Source organism: Prinia subflava, chromosome 6 (assembly GCF_021018805.1).
Source record: "Prinia subflava isolate CZ2003 ecotype Zambia chromosome 6, Cam_Psub_1.2, whole genome shotgun sequence".
NCBI lineage: Eukaryota > Metazoa > Chordata > Aves > Passeriformes > Cisticolidae > Prinia > Prinia subflava.
The window spans coordinates 22,435,186-22,455,150 of record NC_086252.1 but is presented as its reverse complement, the minus strand read 5'-3'; the positions used below and the strand labels follow the sequence as shown (position 1 = coordinate 22,455,150).

At 37.3% G+C, this 19,965-nt stretch overlaps 1 protein-coding gene across 4 annotated transcripts in view; it reads left to right on the top strand.

The window, feature by feature from the left end:
* The window catches only part of SLC4A10 (solute carrier family 4 member 10), a 152,143-nt gene that overhangs the window by 44,605 nt on the left and 87,573 nt on the right, over positions 1-19,965 (top strand). For 3 of the 4 annotated variants that reach the window (XM_063400650.1, XM_063400652.1, XM_063400648.1), the window contains exon 2: positions 12,873-12,954. In XM_063400650.1, coding sequence (XP_063256720.1) covers positions 12,873-12,954 — 82 coding nt within the window. Of the gene's footprint in view, positions 1-9,929; positions 10,120-12,872; positions 12,955-19,965 lie in introns of all 4 variants that reach the window. The other variant, XM_063400651.1, reaches the window with a different exon arrangement.

Below are 19,965 nucleotides of genomic sequence, written 5' to 3'. Positions count from 1 at the left end.
ATATTAAAAAAATAACTCAGCACAAGCCAACCCCTACTTCAGAGGTTTCTATTAATGACCAGATTAATGTCCTAACCCTTGACCTCCTTCATGTTCTCCCACTTCTCACTCCCCCCATTCACATGCTTTGTACACTTGTCTTAACTTCCTGTCTTCTAATGCCTTTCTAGAACTGCTCACTTCTGGTTTCTGTCTTTTGCACTGAAATTTATGTCACTAATGTTCCACTTGACTTCTTCCTGGAGGAATTCCAGTCTAATCCTTTATTCTCCTCCACTCCATCTGTCATCTCTCTGTGATGCTATGTTATAGTCTTCACTAAATTTTGTTGTTCTTAGACATTTGTCATTTTGTCCTTGTTGACTGTTTCTCTTTACAGACTCAATTTGTTATTGGGTGGGTCTTCCTCTCCCCCTTCTCTTTCTGTATGTAGGTTTGTGTTTAGATCTCTCAGGAATCCACCCTCAGCTTTGCATCCTCCTCCACACCTTATTTCAGATAATTTAGCCATGAGCATGACTTTTATGAAGGCACCACTGCTTTATTTTTTAGTGGTTTTCTCACAGTCCAGTTAAACTCTGCTCAGAAAATTTGCTTGGTCTCCAGTGGTCACCTGAATGTAATCATTCAGAAATAATTCTTTCCTTTTCTTTCCTGATGTGCTCTTTTTGCTCTATGTGGCTCTGAGAGCTGACAGTTCCTGTTTGGTCATGTAGCCATAAATCAGCTCTGGGTCTGGCTCACCTCAGCACTGTGACTGTTATGATCTCATCTGTCTGGCTGATGTTAATACTTACAGCTTTCCTTCACTGGATTACTACTGGTGTTCATATCATCTTTGCTCATCATTCTGCCTACATCACTTGCTATTTAAGGTCCATTTACTCATCTTCTCACATATAAACTTCTTGTCTTTCTTTTAACAGCTTTGCAACTTGCCTTCTCCTTTCCCTTCCGAGAGAGATTTTACCACAAGGTTGAATCTTGTGTCTGCTCTACTGGCAGTATAGTATCAGTTTTCATTTCCCAATTGCTATTTATCTTACAGTCATTAGTGAGCTTTCTTTTACAGTGCCCACTCTTTGAAAATCCTCATCAAAATGCTTTCTGTAGTCTATTAAGTGAATTATAACCTGTTAATGACTTGGCAGAGGTGCTAGTTGTGTTCATCTTATTGCACTTAGGTTGCTAAGTACCCTTAACCCATGGCTATTTATTGTTTGTATTCCTGTAGGCTGTTACACCTCCTTTAAGGGATGTGATTATCAAAATATTAATAAATTAAGTAATTTTTTGACAAACACATCATGCATATATCTGCAGCATGTCAGTGGAGCCCATAGACATTTTATTTTCTTTCTCAACATATGCATACACATATGTATTTAATAACAGTGATAGTCAAAGAAAAAGTAGGCAGAACTTGCAGGTCTGAGGAAGAATGCTTGTATGAGTAAATACAGATCAACAGATTATTATTATTTTTTTAATACCTACATTAAAATTGTGCTTGAAGAGGAAGAGCCTTTTGCACTAAGTCTGCAAGAGTACTTAACACTGAAACACATTCCACAGGGAAGTAGTGAAGTCACTGTTCTTGGAAGTGTTCAAAAAATGAGTGAGTGTTCAAAAACTTCTTGTACAGTTAAGTGGGTATGGTGATATTAGGTCAGAGTTGGACTTGATGATCTTGGAGGTCTTTTACAACCTTAATGATTATATTATAAGCCTGGTACGACTTGTAATAAACCAAAGATTGATCCAAATATCTTGTTGCATGTTTAAATTATAAGAATTTTCTTTTTGTGTTCACCACAAAAGAATGCATTCTTTAATAAAAGGAGATGGTGTTAGGGTATGAAGGGTATGAAGGGCATCTGTTGGATATTTTTTTTTTGTAATCGTGCTTGTAACTGTTTTCACTTTAGAGCAGTACAGTGAAATAGAAGTAATGATATGTAACTAAAGAATTTCATTACCTGTGATGTGCCAGAAAAACTTGTTTCTAGTAATTTCTGCTCTTTTCCTAAAGTACCAACCACTGGGGTCATTTAGATAAATATCCTTCAAAGCTCTGTTGGATGGACATCATTGTATCATTCCTTGCTGTTCCCTACATTTGCTTAGGGGTCTGTTAATTTAGTGGCATTATGAGAAAATTTGCAATGAAAATAATAGTAGTCTTTTTTAAAAATAAAACATGTTCATGTAGAAGCACTGATGAAAGATGTAATGCCATGTTCATACCTACTTTGTACTCTGTAGTGATACTTGTCCCTTTTCCTTTCCAAAAGTTTTTTACATTCTGTAATTTCAATATGAAGCACACTATTAAAGTCATATCACTTGTCTTTAACTTTTAGCTTGTTTTTATTTTCAAGTGTCTTGTCTAGTCTAGGACAACCAGATGTTGTTGTCCATCACAGGGAAGTGATAATTCTAAAGCTCCCAGATCATAACAGATGAGCAATGTGTAAAAATTTAATTCTTACATCTCTGAGAAGTAGGAAGACTAGTTGAACTACTATTTAATTCATATTTTCCTTTGGTTCTTTGGCAGCATATTTCAAATTTCTGACTATATATCTTGTGCTGTCTAAAGTTGTAAGCTACACAAACCTCTCCTTACATAATTCACTGTCATGATCATTTTCCCGATATATTTTGAACGAGTCTTCAATATGAAAATTTTCCTTACAGTGCAGTGTTTCATTTCCTGGGCAGAAATGATGCACAAGTGACTTGGCATTTGAAATCTGTTTATTTGTCCTGTTATTTCTCAGAATACATTATCAATTTCATTATCCCAGTTATGTCTCTTCTGCCTTTCCCTTCCCTGTCCTAACTGTTTCTGTACTGTCTCCTGTTTTTCTTAATGACTGTGTAAATTAACTAGACCACCTGGGCTTTCAGATAGCTGATAACATTGTAAGTGTCTTGGAGGGTCTAATTAATTTTTTATCTTCTTGTGAACAGAGGAGGCTCCTAACTCTTTTCTCTAGCACCTTCCCAGTCACCATGGCTTAATGATGATCTGAGACAGATGAGAAGGGAGAGCAAAGATAATCAGAATATCATTGTCTAACTATGAGATGAGAAGTTTCTCCTTTCTTATGCTCTGACTGTATAGACAGTGCAAAAGGTCTCCATTTCCATGGTGGCAGCTGCTCATTTGCATGCAGCAGAACATTTCTTGGTGATGCAGATCTGTGTTTTTCAGTCACATCAATTACAGTTGCCTTGATAAAAAAATTCACCCATGACAACAAAATCACGCAGATGAACCTAAACCTGCAGAAATACTGCTAGATTTTCAGTTCTAGTTTTCTAGTTTAGTTTCATCAGTTCTGGATTTTCTGCTGAAGTTACTCCCTGAAACATAGATAACTTTGGAACTCTTTAGACTAAATCTTGCTTTTGAATTTATAGGTTTTGATCAGGAAGACCTGTCAGTTTTATTCAAGGAAGCCATTTCCAGTTTCAGTTTAAAAAAAGCCAAACAAACCAAACACAAACTTCTTCTCTCTTCTGGAGGACAACAGGTCATTTAGAAGTCAACTCTGAAGAATCACAAGGAATCTGATTGAATCTTTGGGCTTGTAACAGAAAATTTTATGGTATTTGATATTAATTTTTTTTCCTGAAAATGAATGAAAAAATGGCCATACTATTTTTTAACACTTCAGTTAGATTTGGTTCAGCCAGGCTACATCCGCTGCTAGAAAGGCAACAATGTCACTAGTGTTAGCAAACTTCTGTGGAAGGTCAGCTTCAGAAATCCTCTTGCTGCCTTCATTAATCCTTGTGTTGTGTTTGAAGACAGTGTTTGTCAAATACAATTGAAAGTGGTTTGAGAAGCAGAAGAATTTGTGTTTCAGAGGAGTGATTTAGTTTATTATTGATCTTGCTGGCTTATGTTGTCAGAAAAAGGTCGTTTTGAAATGTGGTTGGCATATATTTGCATCTAAAAGATGCAGTTGCTAAACAATATAATTTTTGTGGCTGGCTGTAAAGGAAAAGAAGAACTCCTCTCTCCTATGTTGTAGTTGTTGTCAAAATGTGTTCTGGTAAGTTGGTCATGACCCTCTTTCTTCTTTTCACTTGCTGTTTCCACATGAGTAGCTGCTTCAAGAAGACTGTCTTCTATGTTTCCTCTCCCTGACCCTATTTTGAGGTAAAAAAACCTGAAAACATGTCATAATTTCTGAGGCTGAAAGGAGACCCGTTAAGAAGGGAAGTGTATCCAACTTAAAACCAAATACATCTTACTGCTGGTTAAGAAACTAGTAATTACATACTTTTCCCCTAAAATCCTATTGCATAGTGGGCTAAAGTCTGCATGTTCAGATTCTAAGTGCACCTAAGTAGGGCTGTTATCCTGGATCTGTCCTCTCCTGGCACTGGGACAAGAGAGGCCAGACAACCTAAAATTAAATCTCCTTTGGGCTTTGGATAAAGTCTTCACATCCATCTTCTTGCTGTTAGACTTCTCTGTAGTAGTTGACATAGCCATTGCTATGAAATGAGAAAAGAGGGCTTCAGGGACTGCACTAGAATGACATAAGACATTGAAATAATAACCACAGTGGAGAAAATAACCATCTCTGCTGTTCTGCCCTCTAGAACTTCTAAGTATTTCATAGTGTAGTAAAAAAATTGAGTAAAAGGAATAAAATCTCAGTCATACAGATGTTACCCTATTTCTACATAGCATCAAGGAGTACTGTCTTTTATTTATTCAGACATCTGGCTGAAACTAGCAATTGAATAAAGATGAGCTTGCAAATCTGGCAGAAGTGATAGGATAGAGGGAAAGGCAGAAGTTTTGAGACTCTCAGCATTACTTAAAATACTGAAAGAAGCACAATAACCTCAGGTTTTGTGAGATGTTTGCATCACTTAGGCAGTCCTGATAATTTTATTCCAAGACATAGAAAATATGGTAAGCTCAGCTGCAATTAATTGTAGGTGCTTTAAAAGAGGTACCAGAATCCAAACAGATTTTAACAGTTCATCATTTGATTATTATATCCAGTGCTCTAACAAGTTTATCAAGCATTTTAAGTGGGAAAGTGTTTTGGTCCATGTTCTATTGCAATTGTCCCCATCCCCCCACATCCCCACCGTGTTAGACAGGGAAAGTGGGGCAGCTGGCCATGGCAACAATTTAAGCTACTCTTTTGCCTTGATTTTTTGTTTAATCTTTTAAATAGAAGTGTTGTCTTCAGCTGGATAGGTGTATGGAGAATAGATAGAGTGCGTATCATGTTTGCCTTGCAAATGCAAGGAATATATTCTTTCTACCTAAAATGGCTTTTCTAAGAAAGAAGACTCTGTATCAAATATGAAGGAAACATTTTTGTGAGCATTCATTTATGCATCAGTTTATAGCTGCTGTATTGTGCATAATGATATATAACAAGCACAGGATGCTTCAATGCAGAAAAACACAGGGATTTCAAATATTACTGAGATTTAGATCTGTGTAAAACTGCTTTAATTTTTTTCTGCCTGTGTTTTGTTTTATTTATAACAATACTTTTTGCTTAGAGTTAATGTCTGAAATGATTCTCTGTGTTTGCATGTTACAGAAATTGCTTTATAACATTAAATATGTGTTCAGTCTCAGGCCAGTAGCAAATCAGTTCTTTGAAGCCAGTGCTGATTAGTGCAATTTTTAGCAGCATTGCAGAACATGAAATTTCATTATTGAGTCATGCTAACATTATCTTGGCTTTTGCTATAAAAATAGAAAAGAGGAAAAAAGAAGACAGAGAAGGATGCTTTTATGCATATGACATGCAGCCCTGGGGAAGATGCAAATCTGGGATGAAAACTAATTGCTTTTTACTTTGTTGCATAGCCTGAACTATGTGGAGCAGAGCTGACCAAAAGGAAAGCTGTGCTTTATGTTAACCAGTAGTGATTACTCCAGAAAGCTGCCATAAAAGCAGTATCATTAAAAGGACACTTAAAAAAATGATCCTTCAGACCTTACAGAAAAGACCTTATTGCATTATAAATGTGTTTTGATGGGTCGTTTTTGATAGGTAGATAGAGGGGAAAAGGATGATATAATGTAGCTAGTGGAATGGAAAAGCAATTATATTTCATCCGAAAGATAAAATTCACTGTACTTTCCACCTCAGAAGATTGCTAAATATGGTTATATGTAATACAAGCAATTAAACATGATAATATTTAAAAAGGTTGATGTATTTTTTTAAACTCTGTGTGCTTCTCTTCAGAAAGAGAAAAGAATTGTAGCATCTAAATTGTGGGCATACGCAATGTGCATTAAATCAGTTTCGTGTGAGCCTGTCTGCTCAAGGACAGTTTAAAGGACAAGACTGGACATGGCAGTCACCAGTGATTTTCCTCCTACAACAGGGAGGCAGGCATCTACAGATAACAGCTTTTTAACCATTTAGGTTAATTGTCTTTGCAAAATATTTCCAATATGCACTTGGTAGCTCTTGAGTTGAAATAACTTAGTGTTCCATATCTTTAGTAATGCCGTGTTTATGAAATGTTAAAGCTGAACTCAACCAAAATGACCTTAAAAATACAAATACTGTGTAATGGTAATGTAATGTAAAATGAATAAAACACAAAACAGTAATGTTGGAACTGAGAAGGTAATTGTGTGTGTGGTGTCAGCAAAAATGTTTAGTATTTCATTACAGGCCATTGGAAAGGTAAATACACAATTTTTATACCACTAACCTTATGATAATATGTTTAAACCAAAATGAACATGTTAAAGTTCCATCTTTTAAGCATATGCAATTATTGATAACATTAAATAAATGAAATAGTTATGTTTGTCATGGTTTAACCCCAGCCAGCAGCCAAGCCCGACACGGCTGCTTGCTCACTCCCACACCAGTGAGATGGGGGAGAAAACCAGAAAGGTGAAAGTGAGAGAACTCATGGACTGATGTACAGACAGTTTATCAGGGAAAGCAAAAGCCACCCACACAAACAAAACAAAACAAGGAATTCCTTCCCTGCTTCCCAAGGGCAGGCAGGTGTTCAGCCATCTCCAGGAGAGCAGAGTCCCATCACAGGTCACGATGACCTGGGAAGACAAATGCTGTCACCCCAGATGTCCTCCCCCTTCCCTCCTTCTCCCCCCAGTTCATACTCTGACCACGATGCTGTGTGGTCTGGAATGTCCCTTTGGTCAGCTGGGGTCCCCTGTCCCAGCTGTGTGTCCCAGGCACCCCCAGCCCCTCTCCAGAGTGGCCGTCCAAGGAGCAGAAAGGGCCTTGGCTCAGGGTAAGCCCTGCTCAGCAGCAACAAAACATCTCTGTGTTACCAACCCTGTGCTCAGCACAAATCAAACACAGCCCCTACCAGCCACTGCAGAAAGTTAACTCTGCTCCAGACAAAACCAGCACATCACAGCTCTCTATCATTTATAGGAAAGCAATATTTCATGTTTTATGCTGACAGGTGGTCCTGAGTTCCAGATGGCATTTCAGAATTATGTAGGTTGTCTAATCATCAATAAGGGGCTTATATGGAGAAGCAATTAATATCATGGTTATTGTCCTTATGAGTCAGCAGGTGTGTCATACGCATAATTTCTAGTGTGTGAAAAATCAAAATGGTTTCTGCTCTGTTATATATTTTACAGAAAGAAAGAAGCTGAAAAAAAGATTCTTTATGGTTATGTTGGTATGATTTATGCTGTGAGTATATTAAGAATGTAATTAAAAAGGGAGAGGATTTGACTGAGAGGCTTTAAAACTGTGAAAAAAAGTGGAATATTAATACTCTTTGTAGCTGGTTTTTGCATTGTATTTCAAAGGGAAACAGTCATCCAGTTTATTGAAAACACTGAACAAATACCAGGACAGAAAATAAAAGTAGACAGGTATAAAGAAAATTAGATAAAAAGAAGGATCAAAACCCCCCTGTATTTTTCCATTTAAAATAAAAAGTTCTGTGTTATCCATTTTGACTAGTCTGCTCAAAATATATTAGGTACAGATATCATACTAGTGGATCGATCAACCTATCAAGGGAAAGACAGTGAGACATACTCTTTACAAGTATTTAATTCTTCCCAGTTGTTCTATTTTCCTGTTTCCTAATGTATATTTATTGTTATACTAATATTTTATTTACTGTGGTGATCAACACGGATGATCTTCAGTAAATGTTTGCCCAAGTAGTTTTTATGATGTATGCAACAGTGTCTTTTAAGAGAATATATTGATTTTCCTCTTGTAGTAAATACATATAATACCTGTGTAGATAACTTCAAATCAAATATTGTCACCTGGACTTCAGTCTGCCTTGTTGTCATCCAGAAGATGTGGAATATGTCCTAATTCCATCATCTAAAACGTACTGAAGTTCTACCAGGGTATGTGTCTACGTTAGCACATACATATTTAAAGAGGTGCGTCGTGTGCCTTTGTACAGATCCACCTTTGAAAGTAGTTAATTCCCTTTTTCTCTCCACCCAGTCATCTAGAATGTGAGTAAAGCATAGGCAGTCTATAAGAGCTGTAACTAAAAGACACAAAAACATCTGTCATAAAAGGATGCCTGTCAGCTTTTCTAAAAGTGTATTTTTTTATCAGGTAAGTTGTTCTGAGATGTGGACGGGCCGTGCACACTTCTGGGAGGTGGCAAGTTAAGGATCAACCTCTGTGCAACCTGTTATGAATTGTAGTTAGGGCTGTATCATAGCTAAAGAGGGTCACTTTGGGAAGCTTTCCAGGAGGTCATTTTTCAATTTTAATATCTTGATGTTTATTGGAGTGTTCTGGTTGATAAGCTTTACCAATACATAGGTGGAAAGGGCATTTAAGGCGTTTGGTTTTGGTTTCTAAGTCATGGGCTTTTTATTCCTTCTAACCAATACACTTAAAATTCCTGGCAAAAACTGTAGCCTCATTTTATACTCTGATAAGCAGGTTGTTTATCTAAGGGTTTAAAATTCATGCTCCAGGACTCATGGTGACCTTCTTCCTTTGTGACTACTTACCAAAAAGTAACATCTTTCTAGGTAGTTTATTTCCTTTTATTTTGTCCAAATTCAAATACATATTTTCAGTACAATGTGGCTGCAATGTAAAGCATGCAGAAGATGACTCTACTGTCTGCTTTTCTTTACTTGCCACTGTGTTTGAGCTTGTAGTATGAAGAGACAAATATAGAACAACTGTATTTATAAGATTTCATGAAATAGATTTTTTTTCTGCAAAATACGTGCAGCTGCTGCTGCTGCTGCATGGTGAAGGTCGTTCCAGCATTCATTTGGAAAATGTAAGAGATGAAAAAAAATCATGGACTCAGTACATTTGCTGGGCACTAGTCTCTAAGGAGCTTGTCGTTTCCATGTAAAAAGCTTTGGCTTTTTCTTGCTATTTTATCTCAGATACATTATTTTTTCTGCTGTGTGTTTGCTGGTATTTTATTACTGTAGGGAAATAAATTTTAGATCAACTAGGGTGTGATGGGTATGTAAAACCATAAGATATTAACAAATATTATGAAAAGGAGACTGAAATGTAAGATTGTTTATGACAAGTTTATTGCACTCTGATTATAGCTTCATTGAAATGTAATTCCACTGGCTTCTCCAGCATCGCTCCTAAATTAGGGTGGCACAAAAAACCCCACTACATTTATTCTTATGTATCTTTGTCAAAGTTGTGCAATGTAAAATTATTGCAAGGTACTAATATACATTGGTTTGGTGTAAGAAAAAAAGTTTTTGCCTTAATGCTTTTTATCAGTTTGTTATTTCCTATCATTATCTATTCACCCAGGTAAAATTTCTTAAATTCAATGACTTGGCACTTCTGTAGTGCCTTACAGCTCTGAAATGCTGTGTGAAGATATATTTTGGCACAGAGCAGCCCAGTGAGGAAGGTAGATGAGTAAGTATTATTATCCCTATTTTACAGATGGGGAAGCTGAGGCACAGAGATTAAGTGACTTTTCCAAGGCCACACAGCAAGTCAGTGGCAGATCCAGGATTAGCACTCGGGGACTTCCTGGATCCCTCTTCCGTGCTTTAAGCAGTAGACCACAGTGTTCACTGGACTCAGCAAGCAACTCATTGCAGTCATGGACAGTTCCAAGGACTTGCACATGGTCAGTGTGTCCACACGTTTGTTTGCAGACTGCTGCAGTGTGTCTGTATGGTTTCGTTACTCCAGTCCTTGCAGATTTGTGCCCTATGTAAACTTTTGTACCTTCATCATCTTCAAATGGGGTAAAAGGAATAGTGGTAAAATTCTGACATAAATGTGGCATGGCAATGAAGAGCATTTAGTTTTCATGCCTTATTCTGAACCTCTTGAAATGGATGGGCCAAATTGCAGTGGATTCATGGCTTAGAGGATGTTAGTGTGGAGTTTGGTTGGCATGAATTCTGTTTTCCATGGCTCTATTATGGTTAGTCTTGCCTATACTTTCAGTTTCATACTCTTGTTTATTGCAGCACTTAAAAATAATAAGTTCATAGGGGTTTTTTTAATTGCAAGAAATTGTAATAAAAAGCAGAGAATTACAAATTGAAATTAGGTTTCTAGTCTCTATTCATCCAGGGAAAAGTGGAGTGGGATCTGTTTTCACTTGTATTGCAATAGTCCTCACCGCCCAGTGAGTTTAAGCACTAAACTACAAGTGAACCTTTGTCTCACCTCTCCCCTCCTCCAAGGGGGCAGCCCAGGAATCACAGAAATTGCTTGCAGAGTAAATGCAGTCTAACTCATGTACTGGGAAATGCGAGGTGGCTTTCATGCTGCTCCCTGGGAAGTCAGCATGTTCCATGCAAGGCCTGTTTAATTGGACTTTGCTCAGATTTTGACAAGTGAATTGCTAACAACACAGTACTCCCAATTAAGCTGTTTTTCCCTGTAATATTAATGGAATAAACCCACTTCTGAGAATGAGGCAAGGCTGAGACTTGCTGTGATATTACAGGAAGAGGAGGCAGAGAAGTAAAAGACTGCCAGAAGCTGTAAATTGAACACATGGGAAAGGAGAAGTCAAAGTGTATGAGCATATTTTGATAAATATTAATGAATTAATTTGTATTTAATTTACTTAGATAATCTGTAAAGGCTTTAAACTGTCCAGTAATTTAGTATATTTCCCACTGTAAATTTTACCTAGCATTGCTTCCTTTCTGATGTGAATGTCTTATTCTAAAATAGTGTTATTTATGAGATGGCTCTAATACTTGGCCTTTGACATCGTGCCTAATCACTCACCCAGGGGCATGGCATTTTTATGTCTTACTGCTTTAAAAGAATGGATTCATTTTAGTAAAATGATCAAATGGTTTATGCAAAGTTATATTTTCCTGGTACATCTTAATGGGTTATTAGCTAATTCTAAATCATTAAAAGACAAAGCAGTTTCAATAGAAGCTCCTTTTTTATTGTCATATCTTAGTTATGTACTGCTATCTGTGGGAAAGCTCTAATAAAGACATTTTAACACTTGGTCTTTCTTTCTTTAACAGCCCAGATGCTTGGTGCTGACACATTCGTAGGCTTTTTCTATGTAAGATAGCTACAGCATGACAGCTATTTTTAAAAAAGAAAGGAGCCTGAAACAAAAACTCACATCCAGAATGTACCACATCCAGCTATATAAGTAAATCTTTTTTCTTGAGGCACCTGATCTTTAAGGAGAGGTGCTCAAAGACTTTAATTTCTTATTATATTTCATTGCGTTCTATACATAGATGTATATTTATCATGTGACACGGGTATTTAAATCCCATTGCTTCAGACTTGCATTAAGATACCAATTTTACATATTTAAATCAAGTAGTTGTAGTTCTAATATCACTTACTAAAATCCCTCTACTAAAAAGTAAATATATTAATTGATACTTTTGTATAATGCATCATTTTTCATACTAATTTAATGGAAGCCACTCTTTCATGTTGTGAAATATAGACTGTATTTAGCAGCTGGATTTTTTCACAAGGGATATCAAACGCGTAATGAACCAAATACTTATTTTAGCAGAGCATCTATTGTCTTGTTGCTGACCTCCCAAAAGATTTTTGTGTTCAGGGAGATGAGTTGGTTTTCTTCATGTCAGAAATGACAAAATCACTAATTTCTGTACCTTACCTAGCCTGAGTACAATACACTAATTGATCCTGTACCACATTTACAGTGCAGTAGAGAGTACAGTTAAAATGCATGTATGACTACAGGATAAAATTAAACATGAACTATATGTTCCTGAGGAAGAATATGTTTTCTACTTATTAGTGTGTGCTGCCTGCCTTTATACTAAGTTCAGCTTGGTGTTTGTAAAGAAAAGGAAAGGCTTTGCAATTCACCAGTAAGTGAAGCCAGTTGTTTTCATGGTGTTAATTTTACTTCTTACCATATTGTCACTGAGCATTATTGTCTAGCTTTTCCCAAGTATAAGGAGTCTTAGTAATAATAATTAGGGAATTCTGTATGTAGTTCAAGATCCTGGTCTAAAGATAAAAATACAAGTGCAACCCCTTTCTTAAGGTGTATGAGGATAAAGCTGCCTTGATCAGACATTTCTTCTCTCATCTCTTTCATTGTACTATTGGCTCAAGTTTTTCTTGGTTTCTGGTAACCAAGTTTACTTATCATCTTGCAGGTTTTACCTGGAGAAGTTTTGCATGTCAAAGTTAGCTGTAATCACTCCCCAGTAAAAACTGATGCATAAGAAATAGATTAAGTAAAATAAGTAAAATTAATTTCTTAAACCCCTTTTTGTTCTTGAGTAGGAAAAGTTAATTATTAATTATTAAAAACATCTTTGTTCTATAGTACTGTAAAATCTTGCCAATAGTTTCCAAATGAAAAGTAGCTTATCTGTCATTTTTTCTGTTTTATAGAGAAATGATGAAGAGGCTGTTGTGGATAGAGGTGGAACTCGCTCCATTCTCAAGACACATTTTGAAAAGGAAGATCTAGAAGGTGAGGGATGATTTTTCTGTGTTTTATGTTGTCACTTTCTTCTGAAATGTAATTCCAATATGTAACTTATTGATTTGAGCAGGGATGCAAAGAGACAAGACAGTGGAATCCTGTAGTTTATTTTAGAAAGAGAAATACTGTTTTCTTCTCACAGCAGTGTCCAGAAACAGATGATGATGGAAGGAGTTTGCCAGTTATTAGTGGTCTATGGTCAAGTCCTGTGAACGTGATGTGTCACTTTAGATAAGCCTTTTAAGCTTTCAAATATGCAAATGCAAGCAGGAGTGCTGATTTAATACTCATAAAGGCTTCTACATTTGCATTACAATCTTCATGTAGTTGCCTAGCCACATCTTCAGCTGAACAAAAGTCTTCTGGAGAGTCAGAGATTGGTTACATAGTTGCTGGTGTCCACTGCAGAAATCACCTAACTTGACCATGTAGAAGAAAGTGAGAAATTGTGAGAACTGTGTAGATATTGATCTAATGAATTAGTTGCATTTCTGTTTGTTTAGTGTATCCCAAACTTTGGTTACTACTGTACCTTAACTCTTGTATTGAGTTGTGTGAGCCCCCAAGTCATAGTTATGATAAAAATGAGTTTCTGTTGCACATATGATACCCCTTTCCTGAGACTGGAACTGGCTGATTTTGTTAGCTTCTTGTAGTGCAACATGGAGGTCCCTGTCTTTATCACACAGATCCACATGAGCTAGCCCAAAAGAAATACTAAGATCAACATGCTACATCTGAAAAGTTCCTTGCTTCAGGTCTAAAGCAAGTATTTCCATCTGTGCATGAACTTGAGCTTTCTAAATGCCTACCATTGATTACTTCATAATATGTTCTTTTTTTCTCTCTCTGTATGAACTTTGTGTTCTCTGATACATATTGGCCCTATTGATGATTTCATTGAAATACGAACATTGCACAGCAACTCTCTGTTACTGCTTCCTTTAGCAGTGCCTCCCTCAAAAAGCAGATGCAGCTGCATTTGAGAGGCAGTGGCTCTCAAACTGGCTGTGTCTGTGTGAGGTTGTCTCTCCCAGAAGGATGTTAGATGTTGTGCAGTGGGGCATGTATGATGTGGATAGCTCTTTACCCAGTCTGGGGGAAGTCCGGGTGTGTGCAAGGATAGAGCTCATGTAAGATGTTCCAGGGTGGTGTTTAGAGTTTTGGTGTCTCCAGGGGTAAAAGTACCAGTGGGTCAGGCTGGCAATGATAGTTTTGGGCTTAAGCACAAACCCTCCTATTTTGAATCTCACACTTAATCTGTGGTTTTCAGTCCCTTGATCACATCCTTGATGAAGGAGAAACCATTATAATTGGTGTCCTTAGAGAAACATCCGATTAAAGAGTGGGAGCTCCCTGCCTCCCTTTCTCCATGGTACTGACTCAAAGAGCTTTTGTGGGGTGAGTCTACCCACAAAAATATCCTTTTACTGAGTCATTTTATTGATGATGGTAAGGTGGCATTTTAAAAATGGACAGCTTTCTGGGGAATGACATCTTTAGGCTCAGTCACATGAGTAGAGTCAAGCATTAAGGTTGTCAAAATTACTGTGATGTTCCATATGTGGCTACATGGAACATAATTTAGGAACTGTATTTAATTATTTTCCCTACCATTCTTTATGTGTAGAGTTGCTCCTGTGAAATATCAGTGAAAATATTATTTCAAAGATCTGCTCTTAGGAGGTTATCAATAGAAATTGGAACATGGCAGTGACACTCCCACAATCTTTCCATCAATTTAAATGGAATTAAATTTAGAATATTGAAAAATTCTGCAGTTAGCAAATAAATCTGCTTTTATTAAAAATAAAATCTTATTGTTTCATAATGTTCTAAGAAAATTTCTCAGTATAGAATCAATCCTTCATAATACAGTTAGCTTTCTCAGAAAAAATTCATGCTCACTCCAAGTTCAGATCAGTTTGTCTTTAAATACATAATCACTACCTTCAAAAATACCATGTGACATAATAAGTTTTGAAGAGATTGCAGATTTTAATATCCAGTTGCTGTTAATAGCATGTCCATTTATTTTGCAATACATCTAGGCACTTCTGCCCCTGGAAACACTGAATGTGACTCACAGATGTCTGTCTTATTCACTGTACATTGTGTTGGGTTCTGCTGAAAAATGTACCATTTTCCTAATGACATAACAACTATGAAATATGAAATTAAATAATCAGGTGCTAATTGCATACCTTAGAAAAAGAATATTATCAGACTATTAATATGTATTATGTAATCAGCTTTTTGACAGACATTTAATTGGGTTTATGTTTTAGAAATGTAAATAGCTAGTTACTGAATATTCTAGGGAAGACTAGCTTTGCCAAGGCGTAAATTTCAATGGCACCATGTCAGCAACATTTCAAAAATTGCAATTCATATGAAGAACTACAGGTTTAAATCTGAACATCAGTATTCAAATTCTTCTCATTAAATCTTATAATTGTAAGTATTTTGTCTTCTTTTTTTTTTTTTTTTTTGATTTTACACTATCAACATTTGAACTTCAGAAATACCGATTTAAATGTGTACTAAAATTTCCATCTGAAATTTCAAAGCCTATCAAATATTTGGACTTGCATATTTTAAGCAGTCCTTGTGCAAGTATATTGCAAGTACATTTCTTGTTGAAAGCGTGAAGATATGGTGATTAATCCTGCCTCGAACAACAGACACAAGAATAGATTTTTGCCTCAGTCTCTCTAGATCACTGTTTTCTTTCCCTGAGCAGTATAGTAAAAGTTTGGGAACATATTACAGGAACTGCAGTACTTATGGGAACAGAAGAGATGTGGTGCTGATCTTCGTGCCAGTAATGATATTTGCAGTAACTACTTCAAATTGTATCTTTTTAGCCAAGTTTTGTAGGGCTTCAGAGGTGAATTGTTTGCAGAGCTTTGGCATTCAGATTTTCATCATGAATTATTTTTCCACGTAATTAATTTTTTGTGAGTTGTAAGTCAGGATCAGTCACTGATATTGAATACGTCATTTGTCTGACTGTTGCACTAATGGGGGGACTGAGAAAGCATTTCTAAAAGCAAAAAAAGAAGATTATCTTCCCTGGTTATAATCACCTGTTTTGCACATTATCTTTCAATGTGTGTCCAGACAAAAATCCTACTGAAATAAATATGCTGTCATTTTTATCAGTGGTAGAATTCCTAAACAAGAATTGGCCACCGATTCTGGATGCTCAAGAATTTAATTGCAAAAGGACAGGTTGTACATGTAGCTGCACTGAGGGCAGCTAGGGAAGTTGTCATGGGCAGATGTGCACATCATCAGTTGTGCTCAGCTTATTCTGTGGGGTTGTCCCTGGCTCGCTGACAGGGACAGAAAACTGCTCTTACCTGTTCCTACCTGTTCTTAACTGTTCTTAATTGTTCTTAATTGCTCTTAACTGTTCTTCACGACCATGCATTGCTTCAATGCATGGTCAGTAAGACCAGTTTTCTGATCAAATGAATATACCTACTGTTTATCTCATAGGTGAAAACCACTTGTATTGCTCTGTGCAGGAGGTCTCAGATTCTCTCAGGTCACATGCTGAGTGTTTTGGACTGTGTAGATACCCTATGGGATTGACATTAAATGCACTCTCACCAAGGTCTTTTCCTTATGCCCACCGTGTTAGCTGAGAGGGAAAGTGACTCTCCCATGGCTGTCCTTGCTGGAGGTGGTCAGCTGCAGGTGGAGGATTGTGTGAGAGTATTTCAGAACTGCTGTGGGCATTACTGCAGCCTGGTTTGAGAAGCAGCTTCAGCAGGGAGGTGGATGGGGATCAGATTGTTGGGTGAAGCATGAATCAGGGCTGAATTCTGGCACTGTTAGACAAAATTGCAAAATGATGCTTGATTCAGAGAAGTCATGATTTTGCTTAAGCTTTTCATGATTCATTCATTTAATCTGCCTAAGTGGCGTGGGGAAATTTGCCTCAGGGGAAATCAAGTGTGCCATGTTTCATGTCTCTGCGGACACTCTATCCAGTGTATGCATTGCAGTACATCAGAATATGCCTCCTGACACTTTTGACAAAATTCAGATTGCATGGATTGCTTACTGAAAGTCACAAAAACCCTTCAAGCCTAATTAGAATATAAATATCACTAGCATAACACAGATTGATGCAGAAGCAGAGGCTTTAAACTTATTATACCAAAAGTTAATTTTAATTTTTTTAGAGATGTTTTGTAATTAACAACTTATATGAGGGATAATTTTGATAGTAGATATCCTAAGCAAAAGAGGTGAAATTCCAGAGGATTTAATTGTTTTTTGAAAATAGTAATTTTATTTTTTTTTCTTTTTATATTTGTTCTAGCTTGTGATATAAAGATATTTTTAATGAAATTTTGATTATATGATGTTAGGGTTAGTATATGAAAAACCTCATAGAGATTAGATGCTAATCTCCATATATTATTACTTAGTAGAAATCTGAGTGGCTATAGTTTTTAAGTAGCCTTTTATCCTCAGTGACTGGACATTTTTTGTAAAAATAACATCATAGTACACCTGTCTGCCACTTACATTACCTGAAAATTAATAGGACCTAGCAGCTCATAGGACTGAAAGAGTATAAATTTTGTTAACATGGCCTTGATTCACCTGTGCCTCAATGTAGAAGTGAGACACCGGCTCTGCTTGGTGCATCAGACAGGAGCATCAGCCAAGATTCCCCTTCCCTTTGGCTCCCAGGATGTTACAGCAAATAATTTGTTACCATGTCAGTACAGATCTCCTGCTCCAGGCTTCCCTGCCTGCTTCCCTTGGGTGCCCTGCTCGTCCTGACGTTCCCTCTGACCTCGCTCGCGCTCCTCACAGCAACGTTCTCTGCACTCAGATGGGAACAACAAAAGCTGTGGGAGCGGAGCTGGAGAAGGATTTGGCTTAGTCTGTACCTTAAAGGTGGCTCTTTCATTTTGTTCCCTCCCAGGTATTACATACATACCATTAGGGATTCCTGAGGCACATGTTCCTGTAGGGCCTCTCATCTTGTTTTGTTTTCTTTTTTGGTTTGACCCCTTTGCATGGATCTCTTGTCCCTTCTCAGCGGTTTCTCTGTTTGTGGTTCACCTTGAAGATTCATGAATAACTGTGAAGGATATTCACGAAATCTCTTTGAAATGACAAACAATGAAATAATGGAAGCAAACACGTGCCACAGTGTTGGTGGAACACCACAGTCTTTAGCTGATGATAAGGTGGTTTTTTGTGATTTTGGTTTGAATTTGGTCTGAGCTTCACAGACAGGAAACTTTTCAGTATTTCTAGGGACAAATATTTTCAAATATTTCACTTTGTGAACTCCCAGATGAAACTGACATAAACCTATTTGCTGTTATTGGTGAAAGATGCTAAATTGCAGCATCAGAAGACAGAAATATTCCTTCTTCAACACACAGTTGTACTAGTACTGAGGTTGCTTTTTTTTTTTATTTTTTTTTTTTGGCTTGTTGCTAATTTAGAAATATAGGTCAAATTCTTCCCTCCAATAACCACAGCTTGACTCTCCATCAGTGGAAGGAGTTCTGAGTTCACATCTGAGCAGGTCCTTTGATATTCTGTGTCTGTTGGCTTTTTTCCTTTTGTCTGGCAAGGTCCTGATTTTGTGATAGAACCATATATACAACACCTCTGGATTCCTCTGGAGTAATGTAGGAAATTTGGAACTTAAGTGCTGGTGAAAAAGACTTTTTAGCCCACTTACAACCTGGAAAAATCTTTTGTTAAAAGACAAGATTTTTTTTTGAAGGGCAGTGAATGATTGAGGCTCTTTAAAAGGTCCTTAACTTTAATGACTTCAGTGAGATACTCTTATCCTCCATATTCAATGTGTCCTTAATGTTATCTTGGGCCAGGCATATTGCTTTTATTTTTTTCTATATAATTTCTGTTGTAATCTACCCTAGAATATAAATTACATGCATAATCTAAAAAAAAATTTGAAGGTTTTCTTGTCACTTCCTCCAAAATATGGCGCAGTAAAAAGATGAAAAATGGGCTTTGGTCAAACCATAACCACAAACAGCAATGTAAACTGTTGATTTAGGAAGAATTGCTTTTGTCCCTTCTGCTTTTTCACCAGCTCTGCCTCCCTGTTGCACTACAATAATGAACCATGAGTCATGTACTCTCTACTCCTACACAATTCACCATAATCACTTTCTTTCCTGTAAGGAGAAAGGCAGGTTTTTTAACCCTATATGGACTTATGGTTTTCTGTCTCTACCTCACTGTTCATTTTTGAGAGGATGAAAAATTGCATTTGGTTCAGCTCTAGCTGTCAATCCATATGAGAGGCTTCAAGGCACTGAGTGTTCTCCAGAGGAGGGAGAAACCCCTCTGGTCCTGCTGAGGTCAGCAGTCAGCTGAGATTTGGCTTGAGCTACTGGCACAGTATTCTCTCTCAAGGCACCTTGCCTGTGCAGTGTGTTTCCTCCATAGGTCACAGAGGCCTGCCTTTGCTCGTTCTGGAGGTGTTTCAAGACCCGTCTGTTCCCTTCTCTGCTGCTTCCCTCCATGCCTGTGAGCAGGGATCGGAAAGCCTTGGTGTGAGCAGGTGCCTCAGGCAGATTCAGACAATCCCAGGTGGAAGGCAGCACGAGCACCTGTACCCTGCGCATCTGGTGCTCATGGATGTTTAGGTCCAGGACAGCCATTTTTTTACACAATTCCACCAACTGGGCAGGTTCATGAAGCTTTCAAGTACCTACTTGAGTTCCACATTCCTGGTGCAACATGGAGACCTGAAAGAATTTCCATGCTGAGAGAGTCTCTTCTCCATGGTTCATGCTGTCCTTAATTTATGTTGCAATTTTAAAAGTCAGAATTGGTTTAGATATCAATGAGCCATAGGATTTATCTGGTCTCCCTGAGTTTTTCTATTAACCTTACATTAGCATCAGTAGTGTTTTATTGTAGAAAGGCTACGATTTTCTTCTTGCAAAAACACACTCTGAACTCAAATGTTGATTTATTCCA